Source organism: Phlebotomus papatasi, chromosome 1 (assembly GCF_024763615.1).
Source record: "Phlebotomus papatasi isolate M1 chromosome 1, Ppap_2.1, whole genome shotgun sequence".
NCBI classification, from domain to species: Eukaryota; Metazoa; Arthropoda; class Insecta; order Diptera; family Psychodidae; genus Phlebotomus; species Phlebotomus papatasi.
In genome coordinates, this window is record NC_077222.1 from 60,036,113 (window position 1) to 60,056,616 (window position 20,504).

Sequence of the window (20,504 nt, forward strand, 5' to 3'; positions counted from 1 at the left end):
TTGAATTCGAGCAATAAAATTTAAGGGTGGCACATTTTTAAATAGGCAACCATACATCCATATAAAATTAACCTTAGAAAAGAAATTTTAAATTCAAATAACAGCGATTCTAAGCTTTCAAACGTTAGATGTAAAGAAATATTCTAATTTTGAGTGGACTTTTGCATACAAAAAATGCAATTTTAAATATGTGGAATTTGTGCATACATTTCATATAACTTTAATTATTTAGCATTTTTTACATTTACTGAATGTCTTCAACTATATTAGAGACATTTTTGGTCAATTTCAGAGAAATTTTTGCCATCTAGGCATATCCAAGAGGTGCCTAGATAGCTTTTGGCTATGTAGTCTCCTATCTAGTCAAGGGTTGTCGCGTTTTCAATTCGTTAACCAACTTAACGAATCCCAGAGACTAGATAGGGATACGGCAATACTGAAAAATGTGTCTCGACTACACTCACACACATTCACCAGCAGTGTACATGTAGAGCTATGTAGTCAGACTACATATATGTAGTCTGACTAGATACGGTCAAAATTGGCCCCCAGGTTTAGAAATAGTGGAAAACAACAGAAATAAGGATTCTAGTTTCTTGTCAGTAGTTATTTCTTACTTTATGATCATTTCAAAAATAACCAAAATTTATATATATATATATATATATATATATATATATATATATAAGGGAAATATTTGAGAAGCAGCCATGAATCTAGAAGAATTTATGGTAATCTGAGATTTGACGTTCGGAATTTTAATTTTCGTGATTTTGGCTTTTCGGGGTTTTGGTTTCGAGATTTTGGCGATTTCAGTCCAGACTGCACAATTCTTTAGCGACGCTCCAAAAGCTCCAAGAGCTTGAATGGGTGCTCCTATCGCACCCGCTGTATAGTCCAGACCTGGCACCAAGCGATTGTCACTTTTTCAAGCATTTGCAAAATTTTCTTGATGGTACAAAACTGTCCTCAAGAGAAGCTTGTAAAAATGAGCTAGTGAGTGTCAGTAGGAAGTAGGGACCACTACTTTTTCAATTCTGAAATAATTAAATTGCCCTCAGAATGGACGAAACTTATTGAACAAAAAAGTACATATATGGTCTAGTCTAAATCGTATAATCCTAAGTATATATATTCATTTTCAAAATAAAGTACAAAAGGGCTTAAGACTTTTTACTTGACCATCCATAACTTTTATCCAAATTAATTTTTTTGGAAAGGTTTCCACTCCCAGATAAGTCTAATCTGAGTAATAACTGACAAATTTGTATTTTTCGACAAAAATAAATATTAAACAACAAACTCTTAGATTTAAGAAGCCTACAAATTTTGTCGTAACATTAGGACATGATATTGATGAGAGGGATGTATTGCATAGGCCTTTGCTATAAACCGTAAGATGATAATCTATTACTGTTCTTTTTGCAAAACTCCTTTCTACGGCGAAGAAACGAATGACATGACAGCTTGAAAAATAAATCATATAGGACTGTGCTTTTTGGACCATTTCCGCGAAGATTCAGAAGATTAAAAAGAATCCCAACAAAATTATATTTGCAGCCAAATCAGTCGAATAAATTATTCATAGTGATAAAACTGATTTTTGTGGCACTTGAATCAATCATCAAATATCTTAACTTGTTTGTGCAGCATCTAAAGAGCTGTGCGCATTGCATCTATGTTCATTATCAAGTTAACCATATCTCCTTTGTATTATTGACAAAGTTTTGTGTAAAAATGTAATAAAAAAAAGAAAAAACAATCCAATATTTTGAACTTTGAACAATTTGAACGTACAACTAACAAGATCAACTGTAACCAATTAACAAAACGTTTTTATCCTCTCTGAAAGCACTAAAAATGTGCTTGCAAATAAAATAATTTCTTTTTCTTTCTGTGTTTAAAGAAATAATTGCATGGGGAACAAAACTTACTGTCAAAGCTGACAAATAATTCCGGCATGTCATCAATTGAAACCATTGATCGATAGTCCAATTTCGGTGGTGGTACTTTGCTGGATTTATGTGATGACGGATGAGAAGATTCGGAGGAACTGGGACTTGGTCGGATGAATGTTCCAATTGATGAGCGTCTGGATATGGAAGGAAAAACAGATAAATTTGCTAAGTTACCTGAAAAAATTTACTAAAAACTACATATGACATTTTCTTTTCGTATACATTTACATGAATATACTATGTATTTTTAATTTTGAAAGAATATACAGGTTCTTTTACAGAAAAGGAACACAAAATGACACATATATAGAGGAACAGAAAAACCACTGAGAAATATAGAATTATTATTATGGAAAACATTCATCATCAATTTATCCTTACCCGGGGGTACTTTGCCCCTCGTGTGGTGTCAACGGGGGTACTGGGGAGCCCCCAGAATCTTCGGATGGTGTTTTCGACAAGAACAAATTGCCCCCCAATTCCGATACCAAAGTTATTGGGGAACTAAATAATTTATCGTGTCAATTGCCGTACACGCAATAGAAAATATATTTGTGTTGTTTGTGTGCCAAAACAAGAATTGATAATTGCAACAGATTTATAGTTATATTTTTTTTCAAGTGTAATAAAAAAATCAGTGTAAGTGTAAAAAAGAGGTGTAATTGTGTATTTTTTTTACAATAAAAATCCATTGGTAGCATAAAAAATTTTGCAAAAAGGATCTCATCAATTAATTTGAACGAAAATATTGGAAGAATTTTGCAAGAGGATATATATATATATATATATTTTAAATTGCTTTAATAATTATTTCAAGCACAGAGATTTTATCAAACCTCAAGTGGTTAATGGCACAATAATAAGAATTATCTTGCTTACCTGGAGAATACTTTTGAAAATACACTCTGATTGGAATCACCAGTATTTGGTGCTGATTCAATCGATTCAGACTTAGCTCCTTCACCAGTGAGACCCTCAACCCACGCCAGAGGATATGACAATCTCTTCAGCATCTGAACAGAATAAAAAAAAGCTGATGTACACAAATTGATAATGCTTAAGGATCTTTAGGGCGGAGAGAAAGAATGAGTAGGGAGCACTCTTTTGAGGATTAATGGCAGTTTTGTAATTACTAAATTTTACCAATTTTACTAAAATTTAATACTAATGGTTCCTTCCGGCATACCTTTTAGATCAGAAAAATTTCATAAAGTTAAAATCCACATCCCTTTCTTTCTTAAAAGTTTTGCATATGTCTATCTTACTCTTTCGAACTCTTCTTCTTCTTTTGAACATCACACCAAATTAGATTTTGTTCAGTCCAATTTTGACAGCGAAATAATGGGATAGACTTATGCAAATCTTTTGAAAAAGAAAGAGACGCGAATTTGATTTAATGAAATTATATCGAACAAAAAGATATGCCGAAGGCATAAAGAATGGAGGAGAATTTATTTTTATCAGTCCAATTAATTAATTGATTAATTAATAATTAATTATTAATTAATTAATTAATTAATTAATAATTAATTAATTAATTCCAAACTCTTTACACTCAGAAAAATAATCGAGTAAAACTTATTCGAATCGATGTTGAATTGACTCTTTTTCGTTGTGATTTTCGATTAACTATATTTTAGAGTTGATTTTACTTCTATTTACGTGTAATATTCTGAAGAGTTGCTTTAACTTTTTTTTCCTTAAATTTACATGACAAAAGAGTGTAAATAACTCTTTTTAAGGCTGAAAATAAATCATTTTAAGAGTTAAAATAACTCGTTCCAAGAGTTAAAAAAGTCTTTTTTGGAGTTAAAATTACTCTTTCAAATCTCAAAATGGATAGATTTTGAAATTTTATGTTTTTTTTTTATTTTATCATTTTCTTTATTAATATTTTCTTAAACTCAAGTTCACTATATTCCGAACGAAATATCACGTATGATGCGCGCACATGTAATACTTTTAGGCAGATTTCTAGTTGATGTTCCATATGAACTTTGTTACACGAAAATCTTCTTGACTGATTCTTAAAACGAAAACACTTAAGCATATACTTCAGTCGAGATGAACATCGAAAAAGAGTAATAATTACATCGATATCCGACGAATTAATTAAACTCGCACGAAGAGTTGTTTCAACTCTATTTACTAAAATTTACAACGAAAAAGAGAACAATTACATCGATATTCGTAGATTTAATTCAACTCTGCCATAGAGTTGTTTTAACTTTCTAGGTTTTTTAGGTTTTTTTTAGGGTACCTTAAATTTCAATTTTAACTGTTTTCGTGGTATTTTCTTAACCAAATTCGAAAATGTTGTAAAAAAAATGCATATTTTACGTGTTAAAGTTTTACCGCCACAAGCTTTTAATTTTAACGGACTGAAAAAAATCGCTGTATAAAGCGACTAGAGGTTTAACCCAGTTCTCGAAGGTTACCAATTCCTAAATGTCGAGCAATTTATAGCTTTAAAATATTTCGTAAAATTATTTGCAAATGTTTGTAAATTTCTACCGGTGACTTACGAAATGCTCGTAAATCATAACGCACTAAAAAGTTCGTAACAGTTTGTAAGTTTTTTGCAAGCAAATGTTCGTAAATACACAAAAAAATGTTCGTAAAACGTTGTCATTTATTTGTAAGGTTTTGCCACATAAAGAAAAATCAGTAAAAGAACAAAAACTGCTCCTCAAGTAATTACGTTATGAACAATGTTTGTGAATACAAACTTTTATGAACTTTTTAGTGGGTTATACAATTTACAAGCATTTTATAAATTCCCAGTAGGAATTCCCAAACATTTACGAACAATTTTAGGAATCTCTTTTTCTGAATAATGTTCTGAACTAATCTACTACAGTTTAAGCCGAGATACGGCTTAACGTAATTATAAGCAAAATAATGATCAGACTGCATTCTTTTCAGTTTCCCACTAAGCCGTTTCTCGGCTTAAGCCTTAAATCTATCTAGGGCATAATGGAACTGTAGCATTTTAGTAAAATTATAAGACTAAGGGCCTTGACAGAATTGAGGATTAGCCGAGAGACGGCTTAGCGTAATTATATTAGAAATAATGGTAAACTACATTTCCATCATTTTCCACTCAGTCGTCTCTCGGCTTAAGTCGTTAGTGTGTCTAGGGCATAAGGCTCCAAGTAGTCGATATCAATTCTTGGCACTAGAAATTATTTAAACATCATTTTTGAATTTCATCTTAATTGTATTCTTTCATAGTCTTACAACGTTCATCAATGTCTGAAAAGTTCTAAGGGGAAACAGGGAAACTGCAAAAGATGTTTTTACGCGTTTTATACTCCGAAAGAACCGAAAAATCATTTAAAGAAATACCAAGAAGCATACTTTGACAGATCCACGAGTAAATGAATGAAATACTTTTTTTTATTAAATGCAGAATTGTCAGATTAATTTAATCTGACTACACTGAGAAAAAAACGGGGGTGCGATTAACTTCTGTTCCTCATAACTTTAAAACTTTTTAGTTGTAAAAATATATCAACATTTTTTAATGTTAATTTTACACCTTTTTACGGGTAAATTTAACATGAAAAAGGGTAATTTTAACCCCTAATACACCTAAAAAGCATAATATTTACATCGATTTCGGATCAATACTACAGGGTAAAATAAACATTTCCGGAATGTTATTTTAACTTTTTTGGATTTCTCTCAGTGTACAAATTATTTACTTAATTCGAATAAATAAATAAATAAATTAAGTTAGAGTAAAATTTGGAAAGACAGACACTTAAGTAAGAGCTGGAGTTAACATGGATTTGTGTTCTTAATAGTTCAAATTTCGGTAACATATATCAAGTTTTCAGATCTGTCCGTTACATTAATTTTTATTAATTACGTAATTTATATTCCAAACAATAAAATTTTCAAAAATTTTCTAATAGATAAAATCGAAGGGTTTGATTTAGCCATAACGACATCTAAAAATATTTTTATGACCCAGAGTACAACATATTTTTCATATTTATTTCCTAAAACTATTGTGTGCATTTTGTATACTAGGGGAAAGTGACCATGCTTGATACGATCCAAGCTTAATAATAACTATTTATTTTCTATGTTAATCAATAGTTATGACTTATCGCAATATATTTCAATAGCTAGTGCTAAGCCTCACATTTCCTAAAAAAATTAGAATCCTAGCTCTTTTTTCCTAGTTTCACGAAGCAAAAATCAAAAATAGGTCCAAAACTGTAATTTTGATACATGATATTTTATAAGTATTTATTAATTAATGTCGCTGTTCAGGAAAACTACTATCATAGGCACATAGAGGGTTCATCAGTATTAATATTTATGTAAAAATATTTTTACTTGGGGACACTGTTTTTGTGGGTGGTGACAAATTCATAAATTCTACCTGTGTCCATCCTATATTTTAAAAAGGTCCATGAATGATAATTTAATTGTGGCAACTCTATCATTAGATGTGATTCTTTCATAATTACACCTATTATAATCCGCCAATTTTATCGACAATTGACATAGCCTTCAACCCTGTTGCCTGAATTTTAAGGTTGCAGAGTGACATTTTCATGGACTCAAAGTGGAAAAATGGTTTTCGCTAGTGCCCTAATGTCATAAAAACACGGCTTAGAAAAATTACATAAAAGTGATTTTAAAACTAATAACCAGTCGTACAAACGATTTAAGCAGATAGATTAGAGTTCCGTCTAAACATTGATGTGCAATTTTTTGTATTCGGTGAAATTTTTGCAGTGAAAATGGGCCTCCGAATTGTCGAATCAATTATTATACAGGAAGGCCCCGGACCCGACACTTATAAAAGTCGCCACTGAATTTTCATTTTCTTCTTGAGGAAAATCTAAGGATTTCCAGGAACTATGTGAGGTAGGACTATGAACCTAATAAGTGAGACATTTTTTTGTCATAGTGGAAGAATCGCTTCGGTTTGTGTGTTAATCAGAAAAAAATCACAAACCTTGGACATCATTTTACAGTATCAAGCATGGTCACTTTCCCCTATGCAGAATTATAAAAAAAGTAAAAAAAGAACGAGTGAATTGGTAGGTTTAAAAATTGATTCTGATCTCTTGGAGCATAAGCCTGAGTACTCTAATCTAGTCTAACCACAATATGTAAATTCCTAATTGCTTAACTAGAAAATTAATCTAAAGTTTCTGTTTCGATTTTAGGAAATCTCGGTATTTAGTTTTTTTCAATTATTTACACGAGGATTATTATCAACACGAGGAAAGGTAATTTTGCAGTCTCAGAGCAAGTTTCAATTTTCGTACTTTTGTTAATTAAAAATAAAATTATTCATAAAAACTAATGAAAATGACTCTTGCTTTGAAATTGAAAATTTGAAATGGCAGCAATTCAGGGAACATTTTCTTCTATCTCTTTATCTCGCCAATGCCTATTTCCAAGATTTTATTGCTTTGCCCATCTTTTCTCTTTGATGTAATCTTAACTACGCCTTTGCTACTGTGAGGAAGTCATTGAAAAAAATTGAATTGCGATCATACCTTGTTTTTCTTATCACCCGTCTTGTCCGCTGCCTGATGTTCGCTATCTTCAACACTGAAGCTCACACTTGACGTCTTCTTGCGCCCACCCTGATCGAGATTATTTGATTGAGCCACTGACTGAGCAGTGAGTGCCATTTGTGCAGATTTTGGTGGACTATCGGTAAAATGTGAGGCCGCAATTGTCAGTGGAGGAACCCAATCGGAACTGAGAACAATGTCTGCATCGCTGTAGACCTTCTTCGTAGGTATTTGCTGAACAGCTGGCAGTGGCAGTGAATTGGGATCACGTATATCAATCCCCGAATCATGGCACGACAATTTAACAAGCTGCTGATCATCCACTTCTTCATCTGGCTGACTAATCACTGGTGGTGGCTGTGGCATCGATGCCACAGTCTCCAGACTCTCCTCTGCCAAATCCTCCTCATCTTCCTGAGATCTTTGACTATTGGAATGACAATTTCTACTTTGATAACAACGTCCAAAATACAATTTGATCAATTTGGACGAGGAAGAAAAAATAAAACGATCACCGATTAAAAGAGATTTAAACTTGAATTCAATAAAAAAAAAGAAAAAATAATACTCCCTCCGTTCCGAAATAAGTCGTACGTTTGGCGAAAAATTAGGGATTAAGGAATGGTTTCAGAGAATGTTTTTGTTATTTGCAAATATCTTGTGTATGAACTATCCTCCATGTTCAGGGATAATATGGGGATCCTATCACGATGGTAAGTTGAGGAAATGATATGTTGAAGTTGTCCATTATTCGCGTTTTTTTCAAAGAGCTCCGGTAGATAGTTAATTACTACATAATGGACTGTGATTAACATTACAGGCTAGAATTTGTTCTAAATTTTTAGTATGCACAAGTAGAACCCAACAGTTATTACCGATATGACATTTTTTATATCTCAAAATTTGCAGAATGAGCAATAAAAAGAACATTCTTTTTTATGTGTTCGAATATCTGGATGCAAAATGGTGAGAAATAGGGACTTGGGACCTTCAGCGGATCCCCCATAAGTTGACCCTGGAACAATTTATGTGTTTCTCTAAAACATATCCAGAATTGAAGAAAAAAATCGCACGACGTGTTTTCGAGCAATCCCGAAAAACATGATTTTGGAGGGGAAGGGGAGGGGTGTTGGCAAAATGAAGGACATATTAATGGTCTCAGGGTCAACTTATGGGGGGGTCCCCCGAAGGTCCCAAGACTGTATCTCTCACCATTCTGCACTTATTTTAGATTGAAAATAAAACGCCAAAAATAAGATATTTTTAAGACATTCGTTCCTCAACATACCATCAAGACTGGACCCCAATTTTAGTTCTGAACATTAACAATAGTTCCTTACAAGAGACAATTGTTGATTCACAAAACATTTACCAACGAACTTTCCCTTAATCCCAATTTTTCCCAAACGTATGACTTATTTCGGAACAGGAATTTTTTCCAAATGTACGACTTATTTCGGAACGGAGGGAGTATCAATTAGAGTTAGTATAAAACTCCAATTTATCTAAATATTAAACCCAAAAAAAGAAAGCATGCAAACCCTTCAACCTCCGCTATCAAATTGAATTCGGTGTTAGTTTTAATTTTTCTTCACTCCTTACTCCCTATGGAATTGTCCCAAAATGCCCAATATGGGAATGGGAGATGTCATATCCATGAACCATCCAAAGATTCATACTATCCTACCCCCAATTATTTACCTATCTTTGCTTGGAATTGCCCAATGATGATCCAATAAACTCTTTCGGCGCTCCTCTAGGCTTTTCATCTCACTTGTCACTACATCCAGATTCTTCTCGTCGGATTCTTTCGTCTCATCCTTCTGTCCTTCAGCTGCAATAAAAAAAGACATTTAAAGCTTTACCATTAATATTATAAAGCATAGAGTATATCTAACTAATAAAAAAGGCTTCATTGAACCTTAAATCTTTTGTCTCCTTTGGGACTCTGGGTACCCATGAAAAAAAGAATTTTTTGGAACTATTTAGAATCGATAAAAATCCGATTCTTTTGGATGATTACAAACTATAAGGATGTCCAAATATAGATAATTTTTTGCAGAATCCCAATTAGCTCCTGAGCTAAGATATTCATGGTCAAATATCGTGAATTTTCGATTTTCTTCTTCCTTGGAGATATTGTGACTTTTTTGATATTTCTAGACCAGAATAAGGAAAAAACTCACGGGGCCAATAAGTATGATAACTAACAATTGCAGATTACATAACAATTTTTTCTTAAATTTTCAAAAAACTTGTTCAAACTTTTTGGGTACGCTCGTCCCTAAAAATCTAGAGGTCAATTGTAAGGTTATCCTGCCAATGCCCGCCATTTGCTTTTTGACACCAACCTTGTAAGAAAATTCCAAGCGGGAGCGACATTTTTTCCAATATGGCCGATAATTTTGACATTCGGCAGCGAGGGAGATTGCTTTCAGGGAAGTTTTTCCTATTCTTCCAGATCTTGCTGAATTCTGATTGTACAGGAAGTGTTTTTTTGGCTCTTGAGAAAGCTTAATATGTCTCCAATAACATCGTGTTGAGAGAAATGTGTGTTAAAGTGTTATTGTGTGAAATATTTTGAGGAATTTGTTGGCTAGCAGGAACTGGGTGTCCTTTTTAGCATTTCCTGAACATCCCACAACATACTGGTCAATAATTCTTCTTGTTTTAGTGATCAACATTGTAAAGGAGTCATTTGACATGCAAAAATAATTCACAAAATTGATATTATTGGTTTTTGGAAAATTGAAGTTTGTTTCCTTTTCGTTCTTTTGGGGACGAGAGTACCCATGAGTTTTCCAATTTCTCAGAGGCGGAGAAAATTCTTTCTCCACAAAAGTATCATATTTGACCACTAAGACTTACAATAAAGTGAGTTTTACTGAAATTCGTTCGCTGGATATGTTGTGGTCCGGAAAGAGTTAACACTTGGAAGGACCCTAGTGGCAGCCGCTGGCAATTTAGTTTTTTTTTTAAATATATTTTACAAGCTTAATTATTCCTAATAACGGTTTGTCAAGGTCAAAGGTTAAAAAGGTTCTAAACCGCGTATATCTTAAAAAAAAATGGGGTAAAGTTAGGTTCATTGAAAAGGTCTTCGAATCTCTCTGACAAGTCTGAATCGGTATCAACCGCTTATGAGCCGATAATTAATTTTATCCTAAATGCGAATGCATTTTACTTGTAAGTTATTAGTAACTTACTAATTTACTAGCATTTTACTTGTAAGTTGTAAGTTATATGTAAGTTAAGCCAGGAGAGGCTTCCGCTGCCTACCACTACGGCTTTAAATAGCCTTACTTAAGTGGCAGCTTGGACTTTGAGGATTTGGAGAAATCTTTTCCCTGAGGCATTTGTGCCCGGTGTAGAGAGTATTACGGGCTTCAGACCTAAGGTTTAGCAACATGGCTTAATTGATTTATTTCCTTATCAAAAATGTTTTTTGAAGAAATTGTTGCTTAAGATTGAATATTAAAAAGCAAATTATCCACTCGATTTTGAGAAATCAATAAAATTGTCTGATATTTAAATTTTTGAGACCTTGAGGAACTGGGCTAAGCCTCCAGTCTGGAACCGGTATAAGTCTCTGTCTTTACGCTCTGGAAGCATCAGATTATCTGGTCGCCATTACTGAGGGGCATTCTTCCCTGTATCCCAGTTGCATTCAATTGCCGATACCAGATGCTGTCTCAATCTCAAGACGCCGAGCGACGCCGAAAGGGAAAAGAATCTTCAAAAAGTCACAAGTCCCAAGAGCAAGGGAATTACTTGGTGAGATCTAAGAAATTCTCTTCCTAAGTGGCTTCTTTAGCCTTTGAAGCCAACATTGTACATATACAAAAAAGATAATTCATTTACGGATATTTTATCGATTCATTACTGATGTCAAGACCTTTCTAACAAATACAAATTTAACCGAATCGGTTGAAGAATAGGGCTTTTAGAGTGGTTAAACTTTGACCTTAAAAAAATTCAAGATGGCGATTTTCTTATGTCATAGGTTTCTTTTGGACAAAATGTTCACCTGGACTACTTCCAAAACATATCCAAAAACAAAAGAAATTGTAGGAGCTATTTTCTAAATAAATCAGAAAATATGGTTTTGTTGAGCGTGGAAGAAAAAAAACACGCCTAGTTATATTGTAGTTTTTTTTTTCTTGGAGGTTATCGAAGACCGGTAGTTGATTATCACTTATCGTTTGAGATCTTGGACACGATTACAAGTTAGAATTAGAAAAAGATGAATTATATAACTGCTCTCTCTTTGAGTTTGAGCAGTAAAATAGGTCAACAAAGACCGAAAAACATTTTGTTGCTTTTTCTTGCTTCCCAGATAGACATGCAAAAATTTTTTAGACGAAGTTGTGTGCCGAAAGTTTAATATCGTATCGATTTTGATAATATTTTTCTGCATCCTCTATCCTGATTAGAATTATGATTTGTAATTTGTTTTCTTGGTTAGTTACTCTTCTATATTATAAATTAACACTTTGAAATGTATTATAAAATTTGTAATGAGAAGTAAAAGAATTTTAAGTAACCGTTCAAAAATGTATTTCTAGAGGCTCCTTTTGCGCTAACCGTTCTCCCTTATGAGATGATTTTCTTTTCTTTCCTTTTCTCAAATTTGATTTTTTTACTAAACGAACTTGAGCTTTTTGTTCACTAAAGACAACCAAAATGTAATATAAATTACGTGATTGACGTAATCTATTTCGACTGCACAAAATATAAATTTTCTGCGCTATATTCTGTAATTGGCTCGCAGAATTCCTTATTTCGACGACTCAGAATATAAGTCGAACAACTCGATTTTTTACAAAAATCGTTTTATTCGCTTTTTGGATACTTCTTTATACTTTCCTGTGAATATTATACTTGAAAGACAATTATTTTCAAAGTTATGGAGATTTTAAATCACAAAAACTTTATACTCAGCAAGTAAAATCTCAGCTTCAAATCGCTTTCTTGTAAAATTTGCCTACCGCAAGTTATTCGTTAAGGTAAAAAATTTTGGAAATATTTCAATTTCCAAAATTTAAACTTGTTAAATGTCTCGATTTCCCTAAAATTGAAAATGTTCCCTAAAGTGGAAAAAATATTATAAACCTACGTAGGGGAAGTGTGCCAAATTTCGGCCAGCTTCTAATTTCGGCCACTTTGAGTGTAATTTCGGTCATGGAAATAAATTAATTATAATTTTGTATGTTATCTTCGAATAGTCAATGAATTCATTTTGCTTTTAAATATTTATTCATTTTAGGATGTATTAACACAAAGATCGTTAAATTTTAGGTATAATTTGAATTTAAATTGCGTTGTAAAAACTCAGTGTGGAAAGAGTCTTACAAAAAATGTAACAGATCGATTGTGTTTCTAGCAGCCTTGTGATTTGTGGTGAAGTGCAGAAGGTTTTCCTTCGGTGTTTTTCATGAAAATTGATTAGTTTTCATTAAAGATTGTTTCTGTTTATGTTAATAGTGAATCAATATTTAAATTTCGGGTAAAATTTCCCAGCTGGATCCTGTATTTATAGAATATATACTTTTTGAGCGTCTCTCCGGTGAGGTAGTGTTGCCTATTCCGGCAACATCTTTTGCTTTCCTAAATTTCTTATTCATTTTGTGTTTTTTTTTTTCAATTTCTGAGTGCTACAATGTTCTGAGAAAAAAAACCATCGCTTCTATGAAAAAGATGATGTGGAAAAGGCCTTGGAAGAGTTCAGGAAGGGCAAATTGCTACGGGAATCTGCGCGTAAATTTGAGATGCTACTCTTTAGGTCTTCAGGACAAATTACACGGAAGATCTCAGGGCTTGTGGGTCATATAAACGTATTAAACTAAATATTAAACTCGTTCCGGTTGACGTTTTGAAATTTTCTATCCGTTCCGTCACAAAAGGTGGTCAGAAAAAAGGTGGCCGGTATTTCACTCAAAATGGCCAGAATACTACCCAAAGCAATGTCCATATTATTATTAATTTTTCAATATTTTAGGAAGTGATTTAAAGAAAACAAAGATGATAAACTATTTTTCAAGGTTCCACACAACCGTCCCGAAAAGGAAGTAACAAAAAATATCAATATGAATTAAAAATATTGCATTTCAAACTTAGGACTTCGGTGCTTATATGCAACTATGCCGAAATTTGGCACACTTAGGGTAAGTGTGCCAAATTTCGGCATAGTTGCATGCAAGCGTCAAAGTCTCAAGTTTTAAATGTAATATTTTAAATACAAATTGATTTTTTTATTCTCTCTTCTGATTGAGTGTTGCATGGATCATTGTAAAGAGTTTACCGTCTTTATTTACTCTAAAAAACATTCTTAATACATTTTAAAATGAATAAAAATATAGACATAGCTTTTGTACCCTATTTCGGCCACCTTCATTCTCATAGTTCCTTGCCCTTCGGGAATTCTTCCAATATCTTTCTCACGTCATCTCGTTTGTCGTAGCTACATTTTTTGTTATCCTTTTGCATTGTATAATCTGTAGAGTACGTAAAATGTAAAAGTTCATGGAAATTCTAGGAACAAAAAAGGTGGCCGAAATTGCAAGCTGGCCGGAATTAGGCACACTTACCCTAATATTTTTTAGTAGCAAATATTTTTAAAAATCCATTTGGCAAACTCTTTAAATAATTATCAAGAGGCGGAACAGGTATCTTTGAAAATCTAAGCATTTTTTTTTCTTTGAAATAAAATTAGAACACTGTGCATTGAGTATTTCGCGTGTTTTATCTAAATTTGTATAAATGAGCAAAAGTCGTACCGGATTTGGAAGAAACTCTTTCTCATCATGAGCAATACACACTTCAGCAATTAAAAGATAAGGTTGGCAAAACATTTGTATACGACTAAAAATGAGGAAAAGAGAGCTGATATGGGCAGAGGAATCTACAATTATGGCCATATGTACATATCCTATCCATATACATAGTATAAAAGTATTAAAATTGAACTTTGCATTGAAAAAGATTGTTAGAAGAATGGAGATTTTGTGTTGACTTACATTTGGTCTCTTTGGCTTCTCCTGCTGCTGACTCCGTCGACATTGTCTTATCCATTGATTCACGTACACCACCCCGGAATTCTGCAAGTTGTTCCGCATGTTGGAGATTTGTTGGTGTCACAAGATCCCGATCAAATGCCTTGGGAAAGGCATCACCTTCACGTCCATTGCTCGAACAAACACTTTCTTGATCATCGCATCCCTCCACTGATCCAACACCCAATTCCGGGAATGTTTCATCCTTCACCAGGAGGGAATCCTTTCCTGGAGAATGGGTATTTTCGTAGCGATTTATCTGTGGTTTTGGATAGTACACTTCGGGCTTGTCATTGCTAGCCTCATTTCCCACCCTCATATGAGCAATATCGTGAAATATTGCTGCATTTACGACCAAATCCATGGGTGCAATGACCCCATAGCTCTCAGGGCCATGTTCAATCACCAGTGGATCAGATACATTGGGATCGAACATAACAGCATTTGGTGTCACGAGAAGAACACCTCCTACAACACCCTGGCCATCAGTTATGTGCCTCACATTGATTTTGAGGAATCTCTGCGTGATTACAGGATCATCCTCATTATGATGTCCCTGGACATTTGGTGACGATACTCGCTCAATATGGCCAGGCTTTGGTGAACCAGGCCGTAGGCCATCAAGCAATTCTGTAATGAAAAGTCAGAAGTTTGAATATATTTCGCATGATCATCTAATTTACATAAATATGATCATCACATTATTAGACGTAGAAAAAATCATCTAAAAAAATATTACTCTGTAATTTATTAGCATAATTCCGCGTACGCGAGTGACAAATCATAGAGAAAACACAGCTGAACAATTTTTACGAGTTTATATTCAATTAAAATCCAATCGATACTCTGGGCCTTTTATCCTTCACGCCATGAATTAACAATCACGCGTATGCCACAATCCAATATTATTGATGTTTTAAGAGAGAAAACAAACACTCTCTGGGTAAATGAAACAGGTGGATTTATTTCGAATGAATGAAGTCGAATGATTTTTATTAATGTACAGAGAAATCTTACCACCGGTCTTTCTAAATACTGCCGTAAACATTACGACATCATATAAGAAATCACACTACACACGGTCAAAATTCTGCACTTTTAGAAAATTTATTTCACTGGAAATAACTAGAAAATATGTCAAGAAAAATGCGCTTCTCTTCACGTCAACTTGGAATTGAACATCAGCAGCGCTATAAGTACGTGGTGTATTGTTAAAATTTATGGTGTACGATCTGACAGACTCTGACATATCCAGCTGAATTTTATTCTCTTCTCTCTTTCTCTTTTATTCTTCAAATTGTGTTTATATTGCCGCGAGAAAGAGCTGGAGAATGAAGAATGATAAGAATTCCCATCGGAAAACCGATCATATGGTTTGTGTCTCGAATATCGAATTATTCAACAGACCCTGAAAGAATTATGCGAACAGTGAATATAATTTCATAGAATCCCAATAAATGCCTTATCAGTAATCACACAAATATATCGAATATATCAATAAATTAATATAAGATATTTTATTTAATTAAAAAATTAAATATATTATTTTTAATCTCTAAATTAGATGACAAAAGATTCTACCTAGTCTAATTCTGTACCTTGCTGAATGAAATGATACAAAAGTAGGTAGAAAGTGATCCAGTATCCAAAACTTTGATAAAAATTCTAAATTTAACAAATAAATGAATAATTTGTCTCTATTTTAAATTCAGGAATGCAATCCTAAAGTACTTCTAGTCATAACCAGTAGCGTACTCTGAAAAAAATAATTTGCAAAATGATGCAAAAGGAGAACACCTACTCTATGTAATTAACCAAAAAGGGTAGTAACCCTGGTTCCAATCAACTTTTTTGCAAAAATCGATTAATTTCAATCGATTTTTGGTCAATTCGAATTCAATAAACTTTGTTTTGCAAAAGAATGAAAAAGGATGCAAAAGTTTGCCATTTTGCACGCGTCAAAATAAGCAATTTCCAGTGGCTTCCAGTTCCAGTGTCGCTCAGAATTGTCAAATGGCAGACAAAATAATAATTCACAGTGCAGTTAATTCGCAAAGTGGTGATAGTTTTCGCGTGTTTTCTCGATAAATGTAATAGTGGAAAATGGGAGGAAAAGCTCCTACGTTAGAGATTTGTGTTGTGATTCACAAAAACACGGTACCGACAGAAATAAGGTGAAAATTGAGCAGTGTTTTGCAGGAAAATTGACAAACATTTTTTTGGGAAAATGAAATTTTGTGGTTCAGAAGTTTGCTCAGGTCTATGGAGTGTTGTGTGACAAATATTTTGTGACGAAAAGACCTAAATAGTGAAATTTTTGAAGGATTTGTTCGCGAGGTTGTATCCCAATGCAAAATTTTTTGACATGTTGGATGGTTCATTCCGTTCATTCAGTAATGGTCCGACGACAAAAATTCTTGCAATTGTGAGTATTAAAATGCGAAAAAATGGGCAAAATTTGCTAATAAATTAGGTAAATAATAGATAAATTGAATAGTTTTTGAAAAAAAAGTGTACGGTGATAGTGGAGTGAAAATTGAAAAGTGCGTGCAATTAACATTTTCATTGAGAATATGTGTACGTCGATTTTGTGTTAATGCGGCAGACAAGAATGCCAAATTCTATTTGTAGTGTTTCACCACATATGGCGCTACTATAGTGCTCATTTGGAGGCAAAAATTTGCAAAAATTTACAAAGTTACAAATTGGGTGCAAATTTTTGCACTCAATTGCAAATTTTTCGTTTAATTCGAAATTCATCTGCAAAATTAATCGATTTTTGCACCCTTTTACACCCTTTTGCAAATTATTTCTTTCAGAGTATTGGTCCCTCTATGGAACGTTGTGTCACTATTATCATTATTATTATTATTATCTATGATTACTATATTTTATAGTTTCCATAGCTGTATATTAGGTAGTTGTAAATATTGCTAGACTGAATAGTAGAGAGAATATGTACTCTGGAGAAAATATTGAGATTTTCTGTCTTTTGTGCCGTACTTTATTTGCAAACGTTAGACATAAGATTTGATTTTCAAATTCAATTCCAAGAAAATTGAGTTTTCATTTAATTACAATATCTGCCTATGTCAGAGTCAGGAGCTTGAGTTGAAAACAAGAAATTATCACGAGCTTGATTCAATATTCAAATTTTCTCGAAGGACATGCAAATCAAGTGAATTTGTGGTCAGGAACGCAATTAACATTCTTTTTTGTCTTGTTTGTGTCCGAACCGCAGTAAGGGAAATTTGCGTGGTATTTGAAATATTTTAATGGAAATACAAATGGAAAGAAAAGAAGAATCCTGGAATAGAATATATACATTTGTGGCGATACAGTAGAGTGAGCTTAATGTGTTGCCCAAAGTTGACGCCCACATTTTTGTCGGTGGACCAGCTGAAAAAACAGCCAGCAATAACAAGAAACTTTCGGGCACCAAGGGGAGACTGGCACACAAAAAAAGCTCTTTCAGGAATGTTTTGGGTTCACATTCATTTCCTGCAAATTTATTTGGTCATGCAAAATTATTCCTCAACCATCGTCCCCTAAACCTCTCTGACCAATCTAACTGGGCACGAGAAACTGATATGTGCACAAACTGTGAGTTTCGGGGTGGTTTATAAAACATTTGTTCGGTTTGTGTTTTACACCAAATACAGAGATTATAAATTTGTGCACTGTGTTTCAGATATACGGCTATACAACAATTTGAAAACCTCTGAATGACTATTCTCCCAAAATATTGTACCAGGAAACTATGATGGTGTATTGATTGAATACACGACAGGAGTATAGCTTTTCAAATACCATAAAATATTTGCTGGTCGAGTGTTCAAGTCGAATGGGCTGAAAAGTTGGGGAAAATTGAAACAAAGGAAATTGATTTTTTTTCCTAGGAAAAAGTAATATTCACCGTGTATTGAGTGAAAAATCAATGGTTTCACCGAATGCAGTTACATTTGCAAAAGTTTTTATGTTCCTGGAATTATTAATGACAAAAAATGCAAATCGATTTCGGCAGAAATTTTTCGTAATGCTCTATTTTTTTGTGTAGTATAAAGAAAATTTAACGAATAAATTAAAATGCTTTTTATTTTTTTTTTAAATAAATCCAGCAAACCTTTATAAGTAACTTTCAGTTTAAAGTGAAAAAAAATTAATTCCCAATCAGAACTATAGGGGAAGTGGGGAACCATTGAATTATGGCACTTTTGAAATTAGGCTTTTTTCCCCTACTTTTTACATATATGGAACTGGGTCTTACTATGATATAAGTTAGATCTATACAAACCGATTGTAAACCTTATCGCATTATGATAAGAATTAGTTTTATTTAAAACTAGGAGAAAAACCCAATTTTTAAGGTGTCCCATTTCCTCATACAGGATATAAAACAATGGGTGACGGTGGTTTATCGTAAATCATTACTAATCAACATAAATTAGGGTAAAAGTCCTAATTCAAAAATTCAAAACCACTTCCAGACGCTTTAACTTTGACAGAAGATTCAACATATTCAGTTCATATTTTTTCTGAAGAGAATTACATAAATTTGCTCCTTGACTCTTCTAGAATGTTACTGTTTAGTGAAAATTCTTTAGATATAATTTGAAAACTTCTTAAATACAAGAAAAATACGCGAGCGTAAAATGCTTCTATTGGAAACAAATTAATTCAAATGGAGACAAGGGCAAATTTCTAATTGGAGACAAACAGTTTAAGTGAAACCGCGACGAAAGTCTTCCAAAACCTTGTTGAATTGGTCTTGAGTACAGGATTTGTTCTTATTCCTGGTTTTTTCTTTTCCCATCTAAAACAATAAGAAAATCTCTCCATAAAATCATATTTCCGGGGTTTCCTAATGAAGCACTTGCAGATATTTTTTCTTTACGGTCAGTAGAATATTTGAATGAAATATACACGGATATGACCTGGTATTTTTTTCTCCTTTATTTTCTCCTACGACGTTTCGGAGGGGTTTTCCTCCTTCTTCAGGTATGGAAAATTTTGGGAAAAAATGTCAAGAGGTATAGTTGACCTAATTGGCAATTTTGACTCTCTCACTGACACTCTCATCACAACCTTCCCACAAAGAATCAAAGAATCCTACGAAACGTCGTAGGAGAAAATAAAGGAGAAAAAAATACCAGGTCATATCCGTGTATATTTCATTCACTTGCAGATACTTCAGAAAAACCCCTTTTTGTCCACGAAATAGGTAATTATTTCATTTGAAAACTTCACGTACCGTTAACAATGAAGATTCGCACTTAATTTAACTAAAATTAGCCAGAAATATGACATAAATGTTAAACGAAACGAATAAACAACAGTCACCTCATTGTGTTTTTCATTGGAAAACATGGTCGATCGATGAAAAATTCGATGGTGAAAAGGTACACCTTTAATTTTTCCGAGAAATTAACAAATAAAACTTTGTGAATATGAATGGATTTTCGCTTTACTTGGTGCAAAATTAACTAAATAATGAAACTGTGGTATAGAAAATATATAAATATAGTACTGTATTTATCATGAAAACAATGACGTTTCCATTTGAAGTAGCGAAAAATTTCCATTTGGAGCAGGTTTTGAATTAGCTTAATTTACCCTAGTCAGCAAGAAAATTGTAATTCTTATAAAATAAAACAAACATTATCTTTATCTAAATATTTAATTTGCTGAAAAATAATTTCTTTTTCAATAAACTGAAATAGGGTGGAATAACCGGCTATCGCCATGTTTAGGAAAAAATTAAATTCATTTAATCATAACTTTTGAATCCTTGTTACAAGATAAGTCAAATTTGACACAAAGTTACTTAGATGTATTGGCTCTAGATACGTGGAAACAATAATCCTAGAACATAACGCTGGACTACTTAAAAAACTGATTTTTGTTAATAATGCAAAAATAACCATTTCGTCGCCACTTTTTACCAC

General features: G+C 33.1%; 1 protein-coding gene across 3 annotated transcripts; it reads right to left on the reverse strand.

Moving 5' to 3' along the window:
- Window positions 1-778: 778 nt before the first annotated feature.
- Window positions 779-15,762, reverse strand: LOC129809520 (nuclear receptor coactivator 7-like). Of its 3 annotated transcripts, none has more exons than XM_055859439.1 (6): window positions 15,577-15,762; window positions 14,524-15,189; window positions 9,209-9,341; window positions 7,487-7,952; window positions 2,838-2,971; window positions 779-2,092 (listed from the first exon to the last, which is right to left on the reverse strand). In XM_055859439.1, exons 1-6 carry the CDS (start codon window positions 15,605-15,607, stop codon window positions 1,855-1,857), a joined length of 1,668 nt encoding a protein of 555 aa, XP_055715414.1. In that variant the 5' UTR covers window positions 15,608-15,762; the 3' UTR covers window positions 779-1,854. The 3 variants fall into 3 exon arrangements, with proteins under 3 accessions (XP_055715414.1, XP_055715415.1, XP_055715416.1); XM_055859440.1 differs by having other exon boundaries at window positions 7,487-7,934; window positions 15,577-15,761; XM_055859441.1 differs by lacking the exon at window positions 779-2,092 and having other exon boundaries at window positions 2,834-2,971; window positions 15,577-15,761.
- Window positions 15,763-20,504: the final 4,742 nt, after the last annotated feature.

Bases quoted from the DNA above. Each gene is read 5' to 3' on its own strand.
- LOC129809520 (XM_055859439.1), bottom strand. From the start codon at position 15,607: ATGTTTACGGCAGTATTTAGAAAGACCGGTG. The intron at 15,190-15,576 runs GTAAGATTTCTC...TTTTCATTACAG, and splicing joins AGTATTTAGAAAGACCGGTG to AATTGCTTGATGGCCTACGG. The intron at 2,093-2,837 runs GTAAGCAAGATA...TTCCATATCCAG, and splicing joins TTTTCAAAAGTATTCTCCAG to ACGCTCATCAATTGGAACAT.